Source organism: Epinephelus lanceolatus, chromosome 14, assembly GCF_041903045.1.
Source record: "Epinephelus lanceolatus isolate andai-2023 chromosome 14, ASM4190304v1, whole genome shotgun sequence".
In the NCBI taxonomy this organism is placed as follows: Eukaryota; Metazoa; Chordata; class Actinopteri; order Perciformes; family Serranidae; genus Epinephelus; species Epinephelus lanceolatus.
Window position 1 is genome coordinate 34,583,879 of NC_135747.1, and position 24,682 is coordinate 34,608,560.

The 24,682-nt window shown below is 41.8% G+C and overlaps 1 protein-coding gene across 1 annotated transcript in view; it reads right to left on the reverse strand.

Annotated features, from left to right (window-relative positions):
• Positions 1-24,682, reverse strand: part of LOC117251540 (aryl hydrocarbon receptor-like) — a 68,488-nt gene that overhangs the window by 38,179 nt on the left and 5,627 nt on the right. The window contains exon 2 of the mRNA XM_033617950.2: positions 22,379-22,566. Within this exon, the coding sequence (XP_033473841.1) occupies positions 22,379-22,566 (188 nt within the window). The remainder of the gene's footprint in view (positions 1-22,378; positions 22,567-24,682) is intronic.

Below are 24,682 nucleotides of genomic sequence, written 5' to 3' on the forward strand. Positions count from 1 at the left end.
CAGCAATAAATTCTAACTATTTCAGTCCCTCCAGAGTGACAGTCTGCTGCTCTCCTCTGACCTGATGCACTCTGAGTTTATGTTCTGTTGATCAGAATAAAGAGTTTTAAGACATGGCTTTGAACTTTGTAAAATTCTGATTGAAAAGCTTTGATTATCAGTTGATTAATGACAAATCAGTGAATTTTTAGTTGCAGCTGATATCATCATTTATTATTTCTACAACGTGAGACGATGAGCTGCGGTGATGTCATGAGAAAGAGAGCAGTGGTCAAGCACATTAATCTCTGACCCCTGCAGCAGCACCATGCTGCGACCCGTGATGACCTCTGACCCCAAGGGTGATGTATGACATGATTGGGTGACTGGGTTCTGGGTCAGATCTTTTGTTGTCTGCAAAAGGGGTTAACAAGGAGTCCATCAGCAGGGCGGGGCGGTGTTAGGAGTGTTAGGGCAGACACTGGATAGCATATGGGCTTTGTGTGGGGAGGCTGACGTGTCCTGGACCTTCACACGAGACACGGCTTTGGTTGGACACCCCTGACCTTATTCCCATACAGATACCTTGGATCGACTTCTCGAGGGTCGCTTAGAACAATGTGGGACATAATCTAACGTATTGGTGAGGAGATGGCGTAGGCAACTCATCACATATGCCACATATGCTTGACATGGTGGCGTTCTTGTCCCACAGAGAAATGCAGGAGCTCTCACAGTATGTACGTCTGTGTACGTACTCATGGGCTTCTGGTTGCTTTGCATATTATCTCATCGCAGTGTCCTCGGTTTAATAACAGCTGAGGTTCTTTGTTGTGTGGTCCCTCCATTCTCCCTTTGTTTGCAGTCTGTCTCCAGGGTCAGTTATCACATATCAGGGCTTGACATTAAGGACTGTCCACGTGTCTGGGACAAGTGGACGAGTCAGAGAGCATGGCAACGTGAAGAAGTTCAAACTTTAGTGGAGGCGTGAGGAGCAAAGAGCGATGTTCTGTTTGTTTACTAGCAATTTCATGTGGTTTTAAGGTGACAACAGGAGACATGGCAGCGTTATGGTACATGTCTACTATACCAATTCACCCAAACGTCTGCCCTGCACTGCTGGTCGCTTGTGGCTGCAGCTTAAATGGCTGTCTTGATGTGAGCACTGTTTGGATTTTGAAAATTATAATGCCCTTTTGTTGCACTGACAGCATTTTTCACATCACAAGTATTATCAGTCGCTTCCCGGTCACTTCCAATACACGATGTAATGTATGGGAGCAAATTTCCAGTCACATATTATCCAGTATAGTCGGCATGCACCGTTAGTCTCTCATGAAAACTAAAACTGCACCAGTATGGCAACATTTTGAATTTGAAGCTGATTAGAGACGTGTTTTTGTGATTTTGTCATAATTAGAAAACAAAAGTTATTGTAATAATTATTTCCTGATCATGAGAACACAAAGGTTGCAATGTTAAGATCACATAAATCACTGCTCCGCCATGCTTGGTGCTCTCTGTAAATCTGTTTTTCCTGTCAATGAGCCCTGTGTTTTGTCAGCATCTGTGTGTATGTGTGTGTTGTGGGTGTGCTGTGTTTGTACTCAGGGAGTTCACACATCAGAAACCACAGGTACGCAGCAGCGTCAGGAGCGTAATCCAGCCAGAAAAAGTGGGCCAACACAAAGCCTGAATGGCCAGGAGGAGGACAAAGAGCAGATCTTGTTATCAAGCTTCAGTGGGCACAAGTGTACATAATGAAAAATTTACATTCCCACTGCCATCACATACATGTGGCATAATAGCGCTCCAGCAGTCACCCAGAGGCGTTTCCAGTGAACTGAAGAGAGCAGCCTGGCTTTTCCCAAACATGCTTATCTTTGCATAATGGAGCTCCGAAGTAACAACAAACAATGTACAGCAAAACACAGAATGTGACATGGACAGATCAGGCCCTATAACAGGGACATCACGAGAACCAGTACTGTAGTAGCAAGTCAATGCCAAAATTCTGAAAACCCGACAGCACTTGTTTCTCTCCTGCACCATAGACACTGCGCATGCAATTCTTCCGTGTTCTAGTCTGCTGTTAAATGCCAAAGGGAGAAGAAGAACAACTCCCAGTGCGGAAGAGGAACAACTACACGTGCAAAATGGCGACAAGGGCAGTTGCTGTGACAGTTAACCTACATTTTGAGTTCTCAGCAACTTTTTTCTACGAGTCTTGACCATCCGAAATCATGAAGTACATCAGCATTGGTGGCGTAACCAACAGAGGGAATAACCACCCTCACCAAACGACTGATCAAGAAGCTGCCCAACTGTTGTGTGGTACACCTCGATGACTTCTTCAAGCCCCAAGATTAGAAGTTTGTTAAGATGGCTTTAAGCAGTACGATGTCATCACTGCTCTGGCTACAGACGCCATGATGAGTATGATCTATGCACGAATGGACAACTCAGTGAGGTCTGAGAAGTCTCATGGCGTCAGTAACACCCTGGATACTGATATCGTCTCAGTATCTCTCTGCTTTACACCTACGGACCTTTGATCGTCGTGCTCAACCAACGGTACTTTATTTCCATCCCACATCAAGAATGCAAAAAGAGGAGGTGCTCTAGGAACTACATGGTACCAGACCGCCCCGGCCCATGTATTTCAAACACAAGAAGATACCCATAGATGTATAATTAGACCTAGATATCAGAACCCAAGATGGCGCCTTTTCAGTCCAATGCAAATTACTCACCTGGGGTTCCCACCCAAAGTTTTCCAAATATAAAACCTCCATGGGTCAAAAACTCATAATAGAAAGAGTCATAATTGAGCTTGTTTGCAGTTCGAGGTGTCCTGTCAGCAGTTTTACAGACCTCTCTTTTATAATGGTGCTACGGGGGATTTTCTCCTTGCGTCCTACAGCTGTATTTTTCAGTCTGAAGAAGGGCACGTGTGGTCCGAAACGTCACTCCAGGATGGTGGAATAAATGCACCTAAAGGGAGCTGAAGTGTGCGGAATCTTTTTTGTCTTTTCAGTTTTAGTCATTTAGTCCAGCACCTTTTTCATTTTTTGGATGTGCGCGGCTGCTCTGTTTGTATTCATTGGATTTTTTTTTCCTTGCTGCAATACCATGAATGGCCTCTAGGAAAATTAAAGGCAAGTCAGAGCAGCACTCTGCGGTCTGACTCGTTGAAAAGAAAAGCATTTTTTTCACTAATTTACACCACGCTACAAACGCCGACAGCGTGACAAGGCACAGAGCATCTATTCTGCGACTAACACAGTACGTTTAACGTTTGTAGTGACTTTTAACAAAATAAAATGTCTAAACAAGCCACTGAGGGACGAAGGGGTGAATTTGTTCCAGACACGTGTTCTGGGATAACATTGAATCAATGTGCAGTGCGCGTTATCTCTTTGGATTTGCCGATCCAATTATTCTCACAACAAAATACACATGCTCACTATAACATAGAGGAGCAACAGCATTGTCCATATTCAATCATTCTTCCATTCAGCAAATTCAGTTTTACACGCTGATACTTAATGTTAACATGACACACTTACATAACACGGTCAAAAAGTGTTTGATTCCCGTTCCACACACCTGATTCCCACACATGAATGCTCCACCTTGTGTTCACTTTTAGAACTGCATGTGTATATTTATATTTACATTGTGTTTTGATAAGGAGAAAATAAACAAACAAAAACTACATTATGGATCCAGCAACATTTGTTTTTCAACTTTGGGTAAAACGCTGCACTCATCACTGTCACTTTTTACCCATCTGACCAATCACAGTGGAGGAGGGGCGGGACAACAAGGCCTACCGCGAAGAGAAGCCATCACATCTTGCATGAACGAGTGCTGAACAACAACAATGGAGGATATACAGTATATAGTACTTTGCATTCAAGGTGGATCATCAGGGATAAATGATTCTTTCAAGTCTAGAAAATCCCTGAAACTGCAGTGGAAAGAATCAGAATTAACCCAGTCCACTGGCTGAGACTCAGCCTCATGTTGGTGTTGCTCCATAGCTGCAGTAAAGTGATGGAGTGGAGGACTTAAGGAGCAATGCTGGAGGCGGTGTGGGTCCTCCTCTCACTGGGCCCCATGTCGGCCCTCAGTTAATGTATCTGCTCCAGTGTTTGACAGATCAAACCTGACAAACAAGCAGTGACCCTGAAAATCAGACGTTTGTCATACTTCAGCTGCCTTTGGAGGCATTTTATTATTGCATGGTGTCTCTGGAAGGTGGTGATGCAGCTGGAACACAGAGGGTTACTATAATGTTCATTTCAACTCCAGCAGTGCACCAGACCCTGCAGTTTAACCCAAATTATTTTAAACTAAACTGTGGGACCAATATTTCATAAGGTGGCAATACAGAAAACATCTAAGCTTTAATATCTACTGTTCATCTACTGTCAAGGCAGACTGCAGTAGGCAGTAGACATCTATCTGATGTGAAACAGGAAAAAGTCAAGTTTAGTTGATTCAAAACACACATTAAACAAACATTAAACACACATTAAACATGGTTTAATACAGACGATTTCAAACACAAGAACACAAATCAGCTTCACTATAACTCACAAAGACACACTTGTCTTTATCTGGACACATTTTCCCCACAAATACAACATGCTAATGTTATTAGCACAAGCCTATGGCATTTTACATTGTATAAATTAACCGAGAAGCTAGCGGACTTTTCCTCTACTCATATGAAGCCAGGGACAACAGCAACATTTAACAAAGGTAACGTTACAAAATTCGGCTCCATTACAACTCACAAGGTTCACTGACAAAACAACTGTCTTATACTAAACACGTTTTCCAAACAAATACAACATGCTAACATTATTAGCACAAGCCTATGGCATTTTACATTGTATAAATTTGCCGAGGTGCTAGCGGACTTTTCCCCTACTCATATGAAGCCAGGGACAACAGCAACATTTAACAAAGGTAACATTACAGAGTTCAGCTCCATTACAACTCACAAGGTTCACTGACAAAACAACTGTCTTATACTAAACACATTTTCCAAACAAATACAACATGCTAACATTATTAGCAGAAGCCTATGGCATTTTACATTGTATAAATTAGCCTAGCAACCAGCAGAGATTTCCTCTGCTCATATGAAGCCAGGATAAATCACACACAAGACTTAAAATGCTATTTCAGTGGAGGCTTTATTGTCTTCACTATTTATTGTTTCTTATCTGTGAAATTAAAGTAAATAAAAGCTTTGTTTCCACCGAGGGAAATGGTTTCAGCTTACAAAAACAGACAGGAGGTCTGCGTCACCGTGACATGTAGTTACATTTTTGGGGAGGTGCACGTCAGCCTATGACATAGGGTACGGGTAGACTCCCAAATAAGGAAGAAAATTGTGGTAGTGGTTAAATATTAAAAAAAGCTGGCTTGAAAATCTAACCAAAACCATGACCCTACCCTCAGCCTTAACCAAGACATTTTGGTGTCTTGGTTCACCACACATGGGACGCACCCCCTAGTCCCCAGTGGTGTCTTAACTCCTGCACTTTGCAAGCCAACCATCCCCCCCGAAGAACGTAGCCCCTTCTGGACTGGATAAAACTTTGCAAATGGACGTAATCCAGGCTGCAATTTTGTTTCCTCCTGAAAATAAATGTTCTTTTTTGTAGACAGGGCTCAGCATCACACAGACCTACAAAACTAAATGATGTCCAGCTGTCAACACTTTCAGAAGACAAATCTTTCTGTCCCGGGCCTGTGACCCAGAGGCCAGCTTGGCTCTGCTCCCGGCCTTCATCATGGTGCCTCCAGCATAAAGCTTACTGACACCGCTCCACAGAGAGCCAGACATGGGCCGAGTACGCTGGGGTTTATCTCACAGAGGGCTTTGCTCTGCTGGACGCCGAGATCCAAAAAACATTTAGCTCACTGCAAATATTTATCAAATATTTGACCACTTTCAATTTGTCCCATCATGCTATTTACAACGGGATTAGCGGGGATGTTCTGTGCTTGCGCCGCTTCAATTTCCTGCCCAATCCCTACATGCCGTCCTGGTGTGTTGTTACAGGCTGCCATGTACCCTTGATAACAAGAAAACACACACACATGACGCTGCCAGAAAGAGACTTGAAGTGTGTGCGACCAATCACAGGACAGATTTGGGATAAAGCGTTACTTAACACCAAAGAGCTGCTGGTAAAAACAAGATGTGTAACACTTTCTCTTGTTGGTCTTTACTGAGTTATTTTTAGACACATGTAGTTGTGCAGACTTTCGAAAGCTTCACCATGAATGACAAGATACAGCGTTGTATAGTGTTAGTACTGGTAGTCGTAGTTTGGAATATCTTCAACTTAAAAACAAAAATAAACGATAAACTAATACATTATATATAACCCACTGCTTCCTTTTCACGGTCAGTGACCAAGCAGTGCGTATAGTACTCAGAATTAACTTGTTTGTTTACACCACATATTGCATGTCTCTGCTATCAGGTCACATGACGGGATAACAATAGCAGGAGTCTGAATCATGAAACAGAGCTATATTTGGACAGCATTAACCCAGCGTATTAAGCCTGTGGCGGGGGGGGGGTTATTTGGTGACAGGGACCCGTGGTGTTGGACATCCTCGCGATTAGAGGACACGCCCCACCCACATGGTCCACACGGGTTAGATAGTGGAGGGAGGTGGAAGAGGGAAGAGCTGCAGTTTATTTTGGAGCCATGCCAGGACTGATTCAGTCTGCAGGCAGCGAGGATGAGAGCAAAGTACAGACCTACTTTTACTTTCGTGGCTGGGTAGGCTGTCAGTCAGTCAGTTTGTGGACAGACACATCTCACTTTATTTCTCTTACGGAGTTTACTTCAGGTTAACACTGTCTGTTGGTTTGGTTTTTCTTTCATCACATCCACATAATGTCCTCCACATTACTGCTAACTTTCACATGTGTGTATTCTATCTATCATTCAGTCTTCGTTCTCTTACATTTCGCTGTTCTTCCGACCTACAATGCAGCTTCTCCAGGATGTTGCAATCACAACAACTGAATTCTGAGTGACCACGCAATGTTGTGCAATCACTGCAACTTTTCTGCAAGTATGACCAATCATTCGTAGTTTCCCCTGAGTGACACCGATCAACCAAACTCATTTCCTTGTTTCTGCTTGTGACGACGCAGACACATGGAACACAAACGTCTCACATTTACCAACAAAAATTACTACTAAAAAACATTTAAAGGCAATTCCTTGGTGTTCTGCATGAAAGCGGTGTAAACAGTCTGGCACCGTGTGAAACATTTTGGTGAAACACTTTTCTACCACAAAATAAACCTGGAGAACGGCTGAAACCGGTGGACAACAGGTAAGATAAATCGCCACGACAGAGACTATTGCGGTTCTATTGCAAGAGCTAACAGAAAAAACGTGAGTTAAACGTAAGTAACCGTGCATAAATTATGCAAATATTCATTATTTAAAATGAATTATACAAAAACTGCAACTGGTTTTTGGTCATGTTTACCTACACCTCACCTACGCCCCCTACGCAATTTTATCACAAAACAAACACCTAAAAACACACATTGCAACATGCATCACAATTTTTAAAAAAAAAAAACCTGTTGTGAAATCAGACATTTGGGACACAATAATCCCCCAAAAAAGCCCACACAATCCTGGAGGGATCGATTCATGTGACTCAAGCCAACCATGCACCTACAGACAGACAGTGATCATAAAATACATAAAACTGTATCCTGATTTCTTTCAGTTTGCATGTTTCACTTTTTAAAGGCAGGATAAACTGTAGCTTTATCTGAACTTTGGAAAATGTTTCTGCTGTAACTCTCCACGCTTCATTTTAGACCTACAGTGCACTGCCTCGTTTTAGATGTTATATATATATGGATAATCTGTTTAACATTTACACAGCCATAAACTCCCAGACAGCCTGCACCTCAGAGCAGCCACGCCTTTCATTTTGTGTAACTTTAAGTTACAGTTTAACTGTTGGAGGTTCAGGTACACGATCTCTTACAAACTGTCTTCTCAGCTCAGGTGTTAATCTGTGCAGTAACATCTTGGCAGCTTATCAGGACGTGCAGGTCAGGATGTTGTCGCCACAGAGGAAACACTGTGGAGGCAGATCAGTAGTGACAATTGGCGTGCTGTATATGTGTGTATATATGTGTGTGTGTGTGTGTGTGTGTGTGTTCTCTTCTAACAATTCTGTGCTCTGTCAGTCAATCAAAATGGTAAAATTATGTTCAGACTTGCTGTTTGCGTCGAAGAACAAATACTGCAGGAGTGGAAAGTAACTAAGTACATTTACTCAAGTACTGTACTTTTTCAAATTTAATGTAGTAAACAGTGCCGTTGCCAAATGATCAGAAAAAAAGTATACCTCCTAACCACTGAGACACTGGACTTACACTAGTTTATTGCCTGGTAAGCACTGATGGATTATTTAATGGGACTACACCCAAAGTGTTCTCCTGGCCTTTACCTGAAAAATATCACACAAAGAGGCACGTACAGACCAGGAAGAGACACAAAATGATCATAAAGACATATAAAACAACTAAAAAGAGATGAAAAGCAGCTGCAAGGAGACAAAGAGACTCACAAAGAGACTCAAGACGACAACGGAAAGGGAAAAACAACCACAAAGAGACGCATATCAACGAGAGGCTAAAGGACTGACTCTCTGAACCTCTATGCCGAATGTTTAATATGTATTTCTGTGCAATTTTTATCATTAAAGCCCAAGAATCCATTGTATATTATTTTATCTATGTCAGGGCTGTACTTCAATTTTTATGTCATTATATCGGTGGCATAAAATAGTCTTAAAATGACAATAATATTGTTCAGCACAATCATTTCTGATATAATATATCAGAGGAAATAACTGTGACGGGGGTCTAGTTAACAGAAGCTACAAAAGTAAAAATCAATCACAGAGGAACTTACAAAGTACCCATCAGAACATAAAGTAGTTGAAATTAGTTCCACCTTTAGCAGCTGCAACATTAGCAGCACACATTAACTCATCAATTATAATCAATTATATTCACACTGAAGGAGCTGCCCAGTGCTGTCAAAGTGTCCTGCATGGGGTGGGACATGTTGTCCATAAGGAATGATAGCTTTCTCTCTCCTTTCTCCCACCACCTCCACCAGGTCAAGGGAGCATCCCAGGACCCAGATTAAAACTAATAAGAAGTATTTTGCCAATAGTCACAAAACAAAACAAATAAAAAACACAAGATATATGTCAGGATCCTAATCTGCATATCTACAGGTATCAGCCACTTAAATGTAATGCTTTTTAAGACCTTTAACAATTATTTTAAATCAAATTTAAGACCGATTTTTGGACAAATCATCTTTTTCTTATTTAGGCATTGCAGGTAATTATAAGAATAAGTATTATTTGTGGTTCTGTGCAGCGTTACCAACAGGTAAGTGCACGTAAGTAAACAGGCAGCATTAGGTTCAGTGATAGGTTTAAAGGGACAGTGCACCCAAAAATTAAAATTCAGCCATTATCTACTCACCCATATGCCGAGGGAGGCTCAGGTGAAGTTTTAGAGTCCTCACATCCCTTGCGGAGATCCAAGGGGAGAGGGGGTAGCAACACAACTCCACCTAATGCAGGCTGGGCGCCCCAGATTCAAACGTCCAAAAACACATAATTGAAACCACAAAATATCTCCATACTGCTCGTCCGTAGTGATCCAAGTGTCCTGAAGCCCCGACATAAAAAGTTGTTTGGAGAAACGTCATTTGAACTCTGTTTTTAGCCTCACTGTAGCCTGTAGCTCTAACTGGCGGAGCTTCAGGGCCAGCAGTATGGAGATATTTTGTGGTTTCAATTATGTGTTTTTGGACGTTTGAATCTGGGGCGTCGTCAGCCTCCATTAGGTGGAGTTATGTTGCTACCTCCTCTCCCCTTGGATCTCTGCAAGTGATGTGAGGACTCTAAAACTTCACCTGAGCCTCCCTCGGCATATGGGTGAGTAGATAATGACTGAATTTTCATTTTTGGGTGCACTATCCCTTTAAAGATATGTGTCACAAAAAAGGCTGAGATCAATGCCCAAAAATGTCTATTATTTAGAACATCTGTGCACAGAAAGAAGGGTGCTCAAAGTGCAAAATAAATAAATGAATAAAAAGTGATAGAAACAGCAGCAAACATTTCAGTCCTTGGCTATCATCAATGCTACAGATCTGCAACAGCACACAGCTTTCACACCAAAGAGTTTGACTGTTTTGACAAAAGAAATTTGTTTGAAGAGAGACACATCACACATCCAGCTGTCTCAGAGGCAGGTGTGTTGGAAAATATCACTTCAGTCTTGGAACAGAAAATCCCGCACTCTGCTCTTGCTCAGCTTCACAATTTATTAGTTACACTGAAGTTTCTGTCCTACAGGACCTTCATCAAGAGTGTTCACACTTGAAACACACACACACACACTTTTGATGACGGTCCAGTGGGAGAGAAACTTCAGAGTAACTAATAAATTGTGAAGCTGAGCAAGAGCAGTGTGCAGGATTCTCTGATCAACAACAAAAAGAAATTAAAAGATGAATAGATGACAATAGATAAAATGTATGTGGTAATTAAGACCTACCAAATTCAAATTGAAGACAACTTAATGGCTTTTAATATTTATAAAATTAAATGTAAGACTTTTAAGGACATTTTAAGGACCTGCAGACACGCTGAGTAAAACAACTACACGTCCTCATGTGACAAAACTAAACCACACCACTCAACCTTTGAAGGTTAACAAGCTACATTTCACTTCTGCACAGCAGTGATTACATTTCTACATCCCCTCACTGTGCAGCACAGAGAGTAGCAGAGTGAACGTGTGTGTCAGCATGTACACATGCAGCCACACACACACACACACTACAGTACAGTGCATGCATACAGTATGTGTGTGAGTGTGTTTGTGTGTTAATTATTCTACCAGAGTGTGAATGGCAGCGAGTAAATATAGAACGTTTCAACTCCTTCACCCCTCCAAACACTGCAGTAAATGAACACGCGATGCACACAAACCACCCCCACATACACTAACATACACATGGCTGCACGCAGCACACACACACGGCCACACATATAGCGGCTGAACATGAACACGCGGTCACTAATGCAGGGGGAAAGCACGCACCCTGTGCTGCTTTCGTGTCTCCTGAGGTTTCTCGATCACATGGTTGCATATTTGCTTATGAGAGGCGATCCAAAGAGGTGGGAGGTGGAGGAGGAGGAGGTGAGGAGTGATGGGATTTGGGCGGGGTAGGGTGGGGAGGGGTCACTACTGATTACCAGGTTTTCCCTTTGGTGGCCTGCATTCCTTGCTGCGCCGTATCGTGATCAGCGGGGCTGGGGGATGGGGTTAAGCCCTGCAGGGGAAGGACGGAGAGAAGGACGGACAGAGCGAGGGAGGGAGGGAGGGAGGCAGGGTCGTCATGAAGGGATGACACACTGCTAATCATGTAGCCCGGGTAGCTCTGCCTTTCATTTGTGTGCGGACAGATGACCTACAGGAAGGAGGGGGAGGGGAGGCCGCTTTTCAAATAACAAATCATTGCCCTCATTTAGACCCAAACGGAGACAGGTATCATGACATGTCACAAGACTTTCACAACAGCTTACATAACCACTCCTGGAGTAGCAGCAGCAGCGTTAGCAGCGGCGGCAACATGCTATAGAAACGGCCGCAGCTCTGACACACACTTCCAGCTGTGTGCCATTTCTATGCGTGCCGTGTCACAGAAGCAATGTATGCACATTAATTTCATTAAAACTGAGTTATCTGGCCTCATTTCGTCTCAGACATCAGGCCTGTAGCAACATGTTCTGCACATGTACACACTGCACAGTAATCTGAACTGATTGACATGAATTCAGCCGCATTATCTGTCGATAAAACTTCTATCAAAAGTGACATTTTGAAGGAAACAACAGATCCGGGATGCTGCTCTGGTGTAATTTCTATTACATTATTCGACAGCGACTGTGTACAACAAAGCTACATCTTACTCGGATCAGAATAGCGTTTTACATAATTCATTTTCTATATTCATGTCCTGATCCAGCGGGAGTTGCATAATGCGTGTGCTGTGCAGGTCCATGTTTGCCGTCTCTCTATTAATGGACGACATTTTAAGCCGGTGCTTTTATAATAGATATAATGGTCTACCTTATGGAGACTTGTGAAAAATTCATTTCTCCTCTACAGTCGCTGAGAGGCCGTATAAAACAAAAGAATCCATTTTTTAATATCAATATGTTTGATGGGACATTTGCCATTTTGCAATAAGACAAAAATCTGGCGCAATGGCAGGAGAATATCAGGAAATAAAACTGAAACGGTCACTACATCCTCACAGAACGTCAAATCATCTTCACTCAATTCAATTCAACAGAACGTTATTTGTCCCGAAGGAAATTCTTGTGCCAGAGAATGCTTGCTAAGTGCAGTAACCACAATTTTAATGATTCATAACCAGTACCAACCAATGGTTCCCCAGGTCAGGGTCAATCACTGGGCCCAGTTTTGGAACAACAGAGTATTGAATATGTGGCAAAATATATAAATATACAAGATAGAAATGTTTTCAAGGAGCAAAAGCAAAAACCAGTGTCTAATACAGTGACAATAGGAGTATGAGAGTTACTAAACATGAACTAAATTAGTGGAAAAAACAGACTGATATTTCACTACATTGCCAAGTGAAGGTGATATCGTAGACTAATACTGCACATGATGTTGAAAAGAAGTAATGTGCATCACATTAAGTAATGGTGCACCTAATGTAGGTGAATATTCCTGTCTGTACCCTTTGTTTCAGCTCTCGTCCCTACAGGAGGGGGAGGAGTTACACAGTTCGATGGCCCCAGGTTCTGTAGTGCTCCTCTGTGGTCTCAGTCTACGGCTGAATGTGCTCCGATAGGACTCCATCTGCCCTGTTGTATTGCTTCTAATGACATTACTGTACATGAACGAAAACAGATCAGAGCCGAGGAGTCTCCAACGCAGCCAATCATGTCAATCACTGCTGGTGAACTAAAGTCAAACTGTCAAACTAGGCAACGCTGATCAAATATGAATCAAGATTCTGTTACTGCATTGCTTGTTAATCACCTCAAATGTTTTCAGAAACATATTTTAGTGTACTGTTTAGCTGTAAAATGAGAAAGTTTGTGACTCAGCTGGTAGGCAGTGCTTGGATTTTGCTTGACTGACAAGTGAAGGTCTGATAAAAAGAGGTGTTCTCAGTTTAGCTCAAACCAAACCATGGTTCTCTACTGTGAAAACATTTTCTGGATGGTTCACACTTTGGAACCAATTACAGGAAGAATAGTGTAGCTCCTCAGAGCGTAGTGTGTGTGTGTCTGTGAGGTTTAGACAGGTGTTGACAATCAGAGCGGAGGAGAAATTTCAGTTGTCAGAATCAGTTGTTAAAGTTGTCAAGTGGTGGTAAATGCTATGTGTACAGGTTTCAGTTTGACCCATAAACAATGCAACATGACAAAACGAGCACTTGGGGAGGGAGGAGACGACTTTATAAACAGTCAGTTGGAAAAAAGTTAAATACAACTTCGACACTTTTCAGTCAGGTACAGCAACACATTCTCACTCCAACCTTGTCACATATCGACGTTTGGTCATGGACTTTCCACGACTGAAAGGTACCCTGGGTGTGTTGGGTGTTGACGTTCTGGGACACCGTGTCAATTTCTGCCTGTTACATGCATTGTCTTCTTTCAAAATAAACTTCTACTTTCACAGGAAATTTACCGTTAACATACAGTCTTCAAATTAAAAGCACTACGTTAGTACATCAATGCAAATTCACGATTTTTCCTTCAACAAAAGCACATTGTGAGGTTTAGGAAAAAAGAACACGGTCTGGCTTTAGAATTTCTCGGGACACAAACTCTCCCGGGTGAAAGTCGGTGTATGTTGGACCCATCGCCGCCCCCTCCCGCCTGCCCCTCTCGACTTTCACCGCCTTAACTTTTGTCCTTGTTCTGCCGCGTTTCCCCCTGACGCTGCTAAATCGTTACACAATAACGACACCTGGCTGCGTATCATGCCAACGTTTAAGGATGTCTGTGTCTGACGCTGCAAGTCACTGCCCAAGTGCCGGATTTCAACGACTTCAGAATGAGACTGGGATGTTCCAAGAGGATGAGGGAGATCCTCTTGATAAACCAATCAATATCAAGTAAAGGGAGATACAGCTCACATAGGTGATGACGACAGGACATAGGTATGTTGTATAGTTCTTTAGCTTGCTGCATAGTTACAATGTGAAACCAAAACTAACTGGATCAAATGTTTACAGCGTGACAAAAATGTGAACCTTGTTTCAGACTTTCAGGTGTGAAAAGGCGCAAAAGCTTGAAGATTCAGGTGATCATTTTTTGTGGGTTTCTTTATCACACACACTTGAAACAATCTGCGATACACTCTTGAGGCATTCCCACACTATCCTCCAGTGTCAAACACACAGCCAACACCAAACCACAGTGCAGTGAATCCTCCCACAGTCACAGCAGGGATTATTTCTCCTAATGTCCATCTATATTTACAATAGAGTGTATGTGACAGAGCTGCGGTTCACTTTAACAACAGGCATACTGCTATGAGTAAATCAGGATTAATCATGGTTTTATGTCCTGTAACACTACAGGTCTAAACTGTGATCTATCTGAAGCTCCGAGCACAATAACGACCATCTGACATGCATCTGCGAGAGTGCTGGTTATGCAACAAAGGTCACGTGAATGCAGGTTTTATTCTTGTAGCCTGCCTCGAAAACTCAGAAAAACCTTTTCAGAAAAACAAGACAGAAGAAGAAGGGATGGGGTGTGAATGAGGGCACGTGGGAAAAGGAAAAGGGTTAATTGAGGCATTTGGCTGTGGGCGATGGACTATTCCAAGAAACCCATGAGAGCCTTTATTGGCTTAGTTGTGTCATCCAGGATCTTGTCAGAGTTTTCTCACCGTAAACAGCGTAACGATTTCCCCACACGACCAATCCTGACTGACCACTGCTCATCTGCTCGAACGAATGCTTCATTAGCTGGCTACGCTGTCGTACATATTGTAGAGGGTGGTTTGAGATGATGTATAATGCTGTGTGATTTCTTTTACTTTCCTTTCAAGCTGAAAAAGAAATCGCACTGAGCTAGATGTAACAGAGAGGTTATTTGTCCCTTGTAGCTGTTTGTTTGCATGGTTCCAGGTACATGGAGAGTCTTACAGGAAATACATGAATTTCAGAAAAGACGAGGAAACATCTCTACAACAATCTCTGCATACACTGTACAAGGCAACTTATACTTGAAGGAGTGATGAAGGAAGCCTTTTATTAATAATAATAATATTAATATCACTGCAAACAACACTAAAGGTCTGTGACAGTAGTCTGTAATGGTCTGTGGTTCTTCCTGAAAGCCATGAAGTTTATTACACGCTTTTACACTGCACAGACAAATGCATGCAGATATTGTTATTCTTTAAATGCTGATATACACCCTACAAACCCTGCATACATTCAGTGCTTTGTTTGTGCAGGTCTTCAGGGCTGTGATCACATAGTCACATAGGTGGTCATTTTCAATCTACACCTACTGCAACTCAACACTGTAGGGTGTCTGGAGGGAACTCCCCCAGCTGAGATTTTCAGAAACTTAACTGCATACTGATCATTTCATTACAATAATAATAAATTTTATTTAAAAAAAGACGCCTTTTAAATCACCCAAGGTCACTGTACAGAGAATAAAATAACATACAGAGCAAGAAACAACAGAATTTTAGAGCTTTTGAAACAATAATCTTTGTTCTGGTGGTTGAGTGCCATTTTAGGGAGCCAGCATATGATTTAGGGCTGCACAGGAAATGCACACACACAAAATATGACTTTTTTATGACATGACCACTAGTTGTTGAAGTAAGTGTCTCTGGAGCAGCATTTTGACTAGAAAAGTGGTTCCCAACTGGTGGGTCATGGTCCAAAGACGGGTCACGGGTTCATTCTGAATGTAACCACGAGTGACTTGCGAACCTGTTTGTATAAAACACGCTTTATTTTGAAGTATGGTGAATTTCTGGCACACAGCTTTTATTCTGAAGTTCCACTTCCTGCTGTAGAGTCAGTGACTAATGGACAGCTACTTGACAGAGATAGCAAAGTTGCTCGACAACATGACCAAATGCAAGTATGACACTGAATATATTAAACTGTGTGGACCATGAACTAATCACTACGGAGAAATCTGGACCCTGTGGCTGGACCATTTGGGAACCAGTGGACTAGAGAGCTCACCCCACACATGGATCACTGGGAGAGAGCACACTAATACTAATAAGCGTATCACTGATTCTCCACACCATATTATCTGTGACAACATTATCAATGCTGGACACACTGCATGTGACCTTTCAGGGCGCAACTGTTACCAAACTACCAGTAAGGTGATGTAAAGCTGCAGCTCAAAGTGTAACTCTTACAGGATTATGATGCTGTTGACAGTTGCACCTGACACATGAGCAGTCAGTGTCATAATGTGGGGCTGCAGCACCTCCAGGGACACAAACAACTCACAGACAAATTTCCATATTCAACTCATCGGCCGCCGCGGCTCAGTTGTCACGCATGGAGCATAAATGATCCAAAAGGCAGACAACAGCTGTGAAGATGGTTCTTATGGCTGAGAGCTGCCTCACACCCAGAGTGGGGGTGATCCCAGCGTTATCGGTTTTAAGGACAGTTAACGCCCCTCTCCTCAGACTGGCTGAGAGGGACGAGCCCATTGTAGCGCCTGACAATAACAAAGATGGCAGCTGGGCTGGATAATACTGTCAGCCAGATTAACCAGGCTCTGCCGGGGCTTTGTTCAACTCCTACTCTGACAAACTCAGCTACACGCACAGCCACTGACCCTCAGTGTCTGGGTACGACAAACTCCAAAACAATAAAATGATTCTTCAAGAAAACTCTCCACCACACAAAGCAACTCTGATGCATTTTAATATTTCATGTACGTGAAACTCCCTTAGTGTTTAACAGTTCGTCTAAACATCCAAACAGAGCCAAGAGCTGAAGCAGTGGCAGCGTTCCCAGAGTGTACTGGAGCTAAGTCACCGCTCCGCAGACCACCCACTTTCAGTTGCCTCTGACAAGCGGGATTTGTGCTGTTTACATACAACAATTATGGCTGACCACAGAAGCGGCCTGGAGCAATGGGCCCCTCGGGGTCTACAGCTTTCTCTCCGCGGAGCTGCTTTCTTAATGTAAGAGCCCTGAGCTCGTTAATTACTTAGAGACTGTCCAGGAAGTAGGCTAATGCAGTTAGACAAGAGGGCTCGTCTATAGGCTACACTTTGACCTATTGGTACTGAAATCTATTATCAATAATTCATTCTGACAGGTCGAGTAGCCGCCGAACACTTCCATATGTTATTCAGTGGGAATAATAGACGTGACTTCTATTGATGAAACTGTAAAAATAGAAATAGTCAGAAGAAAAAACAGCTCTAGATTCAATTGTGTTTGTTTCTTTGGGGCATCCTCTACATACACACAACATATGAACCAAGCAGCCGCACACACACACAATAAAAATATGAAATGCATTTGCAACATGCGCCTGAAACACACTCATATCACCGCTGCTGTATCCTGTCCGTCTCACCCCAAACAACCATCTCAAAAAGCCGCTGCCTTAAACAAACATTGCTCTGCCTCCATTTCATAAATTCTTTAAACTCCGGGGTTTCTCTCAATTATTCATGCATCAAGAGCATCTGACGGCCGCATTGCAGCATTCTCTTTGAAAGATCACCGCCTAAAATAACAATGTCTTCACTCTGCATAGTAGAAGACGACTGTACACATCCATCCATTGGCATGCAACTCTTCCCTATGCTTTGGCGTACGGTTTTAATGGACGCCAAAGCTCCATCTCCTAATCCTCGAGTAAGTGATGTCACACACACACACACACACACACACGCATACATAGACATGGGTCTCAATGAAATATTGAGGGCCTTTCCCCGGGATGAAATCATCTGAATAAGGCGGTGGCTGGTTGCTCTCCTCTTGCTGTGGTGGTCTCCACATCTCTGGTTGATGAGATGAGCCGTGAGATGTGGGGAAACACATCCAGCGCAAATACAGAGATGAGCGACTCGGCTGTTGTGACATTCGTAATGGTCGGAGGGACCGGAGCAATAAACTGAGGGCATTTAGGAACAGTCGCCTGCTTTGAACTGCTCCCTTTGGTTTGAATTTATCACTCAAACACACCACTCTACCAAAGATGTTGGCGCTCATTTGCACTCCATTTATGTACCAAAATAGATAGTTATTTTAAACGTTCTAACCATCGTTGCCCTCATACTTCCTTTATAATGGATGGCGCTAGAGGGCAAAGTGAAAAGTCTCAGACAACAACAAAATCCATGTTTCCACCAAACACTTTCAGTTCAGTACCCTTGAATGTTGAGGCTCAAGCACACCTTCAAGAACTTGTGGACAGGTGCATGCAAGGAAACTGTCCATATGTGAAGAGAAGGGAATTCCAGCACATTGTTTTACTACTTGCAATAAACTTTATGAGATGCACCAGGTTAATATGATGAAGGTGTGAGGGCTGAAACATTGTGTATCTAACTAAAGTTTATTGGCAGTAATAGGACAGTGAGCAGGTATAGTACTCTTGGAACCCGTACAGATATTGTCATGGCTGTTGCAACATACCAAAGTTCCTACTCAACTCAACCTTTTTGAGGTGTCTCGGTTTTGACATGTGTTTCTGTTCCTTTTCTGAACATCCACAGTCTTCACATGAGGCAGGGAAACATTTAATGAAATTTATTGAGAATCCTAAATAGTAAACAAAATGACAGGCCAAGTCCTTCTATATCTCGTACGGTCCATGACCAACTCGATGTCCTAGTTCTATATATTCTCATCATATTCCCGTTACTACGCTTCAACACTGCAACTTCACACGGTCATAAACTTATTACTAGGGCTGTAACGGTACATGTATTTGTGTCGAACCGTTCGGTACGCGACTTTCGGTTCGGCACGACCCTGTACCGAATTATTGGGCGCAGGATATTATTTTATTTTGTTTTGTTTTATTTTAATTCCGTTTTTGCGAGCCGAACCATTTAAAATATCTAGTTCCCTGACGGACATAATTGAGTGACAGACCGAGTCCCGTAAATCTCCGCTTTCACTTTGTGCAGCGCATTCTCGAATTTTGACAACATGGCAAGTGAGCGTGACCAACCTGAAGACCCACCCGCAAACCTTAAGTCCTCCGTTTGGGAACACTTTGGTTTCAGGATAAAATACGAAGATGGAAATAAACAAGTTGACAAGACAAAAGCAGTGTGCCGACACTGCGGAACAGCGGTCGGGTATGTACTTGGAAACACGTCTAACATGCTAACGCATCTAAAGCGACACCACCCGAGTTTGAACGTTAACCGGCACAACTAGAAAAAGCAATCTGGTGCAAACTACGATATCGTCGTCGTTTAAAAAGAAAGAGCGCTTCCCTGACCATCGCGCTAAAGAAATAACCAACGCCATTGGAGTTGAGTAAAATTGTTTAAGCTGCACTTTAGATATAAGCATGTTTTGTTTACTGCACTTTAACAAAGTGGGAAAGCTAAGTAAGTTCCTAGTAAAACTGAATCTGAGCAGGCTTTAAAGCTGACCAGCTGCACTATACTTTTTATTTTAATTGAGTAAAACTGTTAAAGCAGAAATGTATATTTATATTTTTCATTCAAAAAATGTGTTAAAAAAACAGCAGGATTTTATTTTTCACTTTTATATTTCTATTTTCATTCAAACAATGTGAAAAAGCAGGATTTTATATATATTTGTTTCATTCAAAAATTGTGTAAAAAGAGTTAACTGCTGTGGTGGTATGTTTTAATAAGGTTACCAATAAGTAAAAGATATTTAATAGTTGTCTATTTTTTTCATTACTGTACCGAAAAAAAAAACGAACTGTGACTTGTGTACCGAGGTACGTACCGAACCGAGATTTTTGTGTACCGTTACACCCCTACTTATTACGATCCAAATCAACACAAACTTCATGTCGTCTTTTATGCATAATATTATCCACAGTCTCTGGATCTGCCTTAGTAACTCGTGCCTGTAATCTAGCACATAAAGTAAATATAAACATAACCACTACTATACACCATTCAAAGTATACAGAAACCGTTGTGTAAACTTAGATAATAGCAGAACTTGTGTATGTCATATAAACACAGATCTCTGCCAAATATAAATATGTGTGGCTCTTACAGATATGTACTTTAACCCTTTCCAGCTCCTGCTGTATTTTCTCCTCACTGCAATCTCGTCAATGCAGACTAACACTTGCACCTCATCCAGCAGGCTGGACTGTTTACAGTCGCTGTCGCAACTGATGGGATATTTAAAAAATAGCAGGTTTGTGCATTGAGTCCTTTTCAAGCAAGAGTGACAAATCTGTCTAGACCAATCAACCGACTACAGAGTTTCTAGCTCCACCTTTTAGCATCAGATCTGTGTGCAAGGTACCTCAACAGAGGGGTGACAAAAAAATTATAAATGAGACAGAATGGAGCAGTTCTGTTGGTTACATCTACAACTTTTGACAACGGAAATGCAAAAATAACCGCTTGGAGGAAACAAGGCAAAACATGGCAACAGTGGATGAGATCATACTAATGTACCTTTTAACAGACGCAGGGTTGTAGATGGTGGTGGTCTGTGAAGCCATAACATGCACTGCAACATTTGGACGGAGAATTCTTAAGACTTTGTTACTGATTTGTTGCATTCTGGCATTTTTAAAATGTCTCCTACAAAATGTGTCCTACAGTCGTGTCTTGCTTGATCTATGCTACACTGCCCCCCACTATCTCCGGTGGTAGTGATGTAAAATGACTATCTGAGCCTGGTATTATCATCAGTCATGGGTAATCCGATTGTGAACAGTGCTGAATACAAGTGTAAACAACCACTGAGATGCATTATGATCCAATCACTCAAGCCACTTGGTGAGATCATCTTTTGTAGTGTAAATGCTATTTTTCCTGATGTGACATGGATTGCTTCATCAATGCACAATGTGGTGGTTGTTTTGGTGACAGTGAGAGTGTGGACATGATAACTGTGCGCAGGGCTCTTTGACTGTCTTGCATAAGTGATGTCAGAAGTTAAGAAATCTGTACACAAGTGGTCAGCTGGAGACGCAAGGTGGACACAGGTGTGAAGGGTGATGTGTCTCGGTTGTCCAGTTGTGTTTGGATCCAACGTATTCTCACTCCGACCTCGTCACATATCGACATTTGGTCATGGACCTTCCATGCCATGATACGACGTGCAAGGTACCCTGGGTGTGCTGGTTGTTGATGTTCTGGGACATCATGTCAAGTTCTGCCTGTTACATGCACTGTCTTCTTTCAAATGACACTTGTGTTTTATCTTTCAAAATAAAAGCACTACGTCATTACAACAACACCAATTGACATTTTTTTCCTCCAACAACAAATGCATGAGGAGAGGTTTAGGAAAAAAGAACAGGGTTTGGCTTTAGAATCTCATGTGATGCCAACACCACGTTGCGAACAAGAACTTTTGTTCTTGTCCTGCCGCATTTCACCTTGATATCGATGACTTGGGACTGAGACCGGGTTGTTGGATCACCTAAAAACATGTTAACACCAAGTATAAACAGGCTGTTTGCTGACATGTAGGGCTGGATTTTCAGGTCTTGTATTGCGAGAGATGTCAGCGTGGTTTTGAATCATGTTTCTGGAACAGAAGCCGTAAATTATGTCTCTCTCTCTATCAGGACTGGACTTCAAAACAAGCAGCATGCTGTAATGATGTTCATCAAATAAAACAACTGTGGGATTAATGGAAGCTATATGTTTTCTACATGTGATGGATTCGAACTAACCATTCCTCTGCATTCAGTCTCTGTGCTAAGCTAAGCTACACATGCTGCAGACCTCTCTCTGTGTGCTGGACATATACTCATGCTCATTAATTTGATATTGATCTTCTCTGAGTGTCATGGCACACAAGATGATATCCTAAAACTGTCCCACTAATTGGAAACAGGTTTATGTGACAGACGCGATCAATGCATCCATGTGACTGTTCCTGTGCAAAAGACTCGACCTAATACCAAACAAATCAAGATTCAACTGCATGATGTTTGATATAATAATGAGCAGCGTTCAGGCACACCAGCAAGTAACACAAAGAGACACTGCTGTTACATGTCAAACACATCCTTTTATATTTACCAGAGAAGAAGTTCTTGGCTCGCAGGTAGCTGACACTCAGGCGGAGGATGGAGAGTTTGTCCAGACTGGCGGTGACCTCCTCAGGGAAAGGCAGCAGGCTGGCCAACCGCTCCAGCTCCCCGTTCAACCGGTCTCTGTGACGTTTGGACGGGTTGGACTTGGCCCCTTCAGCCGGTGCCTGCTTCACCCTGACAAACATTATAAATGGAGAAAAAGGTCACAACTAAATCATAAGCAGTCACCAAAGAGCAACCTACGGGGCTGAAAAATGAAGCAAACGATTAAGTGCCAAAAACCGCAGTTCCTCTAATGGCCACTTGGGGCTGGCTCCAAGCAGGTTTGGTCTCTATGGCTAATTTCCCCATTCGTGAGACCTATACGGGGGTAAATTTTTATATAACTCACCCGTTGGCCGCTTTAAGTGACAGGTGTCGATTGACAAGTCGCTGCCACAGGGATAACATTGGTTAGCTAACGTAACCATGGCGTAACCCCAGATTTACAATGTGTAGGCACAGTCGTAGCTGTTACTATTTCAGTGTGTTTTCAGATCATGAACGTTAATTGTAAGTTTATAACAAATACACCTTGGTGGTACTACACCATGTTTAGGATTATAACATTAAAGTTCTCACATTTTGAGCCTGCTATAGCAAATTTTGGGATTACATCAACAAATTTGAGAATTTTATAACATGGTTAAAAAGAGTAATTTTTAATGATTAATTAATGAATATCATAACCCTTCAATAAAATGTTGGAATTAGCAGTGTGGGAAAGGGAAATTTAAATTTATTCAAAAACATAATTTTCACCCATATATCTTGTGGAGGCCCAAAGATGCTAGCTGGTATTTTCCAAAATAAAGCGCGTGCACCATGAGAGGAGGCAGATTAGGTTTAGTATTTAACTGAGTATTTTTGTAATACTTCTCTAAAATAAACAAATAAATAAATAAAAAAAAAAATAAAGTGCTAATGAATAAAAATAACCACTGGAAGTCACTTTTTTGGTGCTGCACACAATTGCTGGTGGTTTTTAAAGTAAAAAATAACGACAAACTTATAAAAGGCACAACTATGAATGATGACTTTTTGTGGTGAAACCCTGAACGTTGCTCTGTTCACACTGCAGGGCTCTGATGGAAAATTAGCACAGAAAAAAAAAAATCTTATGCAGCTAAGTCCTGATAAAACCCTGCTCTGTTTGAACCACAGACGAAGAATGTCAATAGAAACGTATAAAGAAAAACAGCAACATATTTGTGGGTGTGATTAACGTCATGGAACAAAATAGGTTTCAGCTTGAGCGAACCACAGACTTTGTTTTCAGCATAAATAAAACAAAAAACCTGCAGAAACATCTGGAGAGTGACCTCTGAGCTCAGACACTACGCGAACAAAAATAAACACACAGATTCACAAGTTCATTTGATGCTGGCTGAAAACTGAAGTGATGCACTCAGATGATTTCAGTTATGTGACTTCTGACACTCTGCTCTGTATGTCTGCTATTTATTTCTGTATTATTTATAATCTTAATTCAATTCAATTTTATTTATAAAGCCCAATATCACAAATAACAATTTGCCTCAGAGGGCTTTACAGCATACAACATCCCTCTGTCCTTTGGACTCTCACAGCAGATAAGGAAAAACTCCCCCAAAAAACAATAAATAAATAAATAAATAATTAATACTAATAATACTAATAATAATAATAATAATAATAATAATAATAATAATAATCTCAATGTGCCTATAATCATTATTGGAGTTGAGTGATCCTTAGTATCCATTCATCATCATCTTGATCCTCTCTGTTGTTTTTGCATATTCAGTTTTAGTCAGCATTTTCACAGGTTGGCTTCGAAGGTGTTTCACCCTGATTTTGTTGTCGAGTTCCCGACCATCATCACCTGCAACTGTGGGATCTTCTACTGACAGAGCTACAGTCTATACACAGTCTATAACAACAGTACCCAGCTGGGGTCTGAGACCCTGCAGAAGACCTCAACATAAACTCAATGATAAACACATTTCTGCTGCATAAATTCAGGTTTAATCATGTCTGTCCTAAATAATGGACCTCTTATGAGACGTCTTTAAAGGAGAAGAGGAAAAAAAATCACTCCTTGGTGGAACTGCTAACGTGACAGTCTGTATATAATAATAATACTACTACTAATAATAATATTGATAACACATTATACTTATATAGCGCTTTTCAAGGCACTCAAAGACGCTTTACAAATTCAGGGACAAAAAAAAAAAAACAGGTTAACAGACTATAAGATTATAAAAGT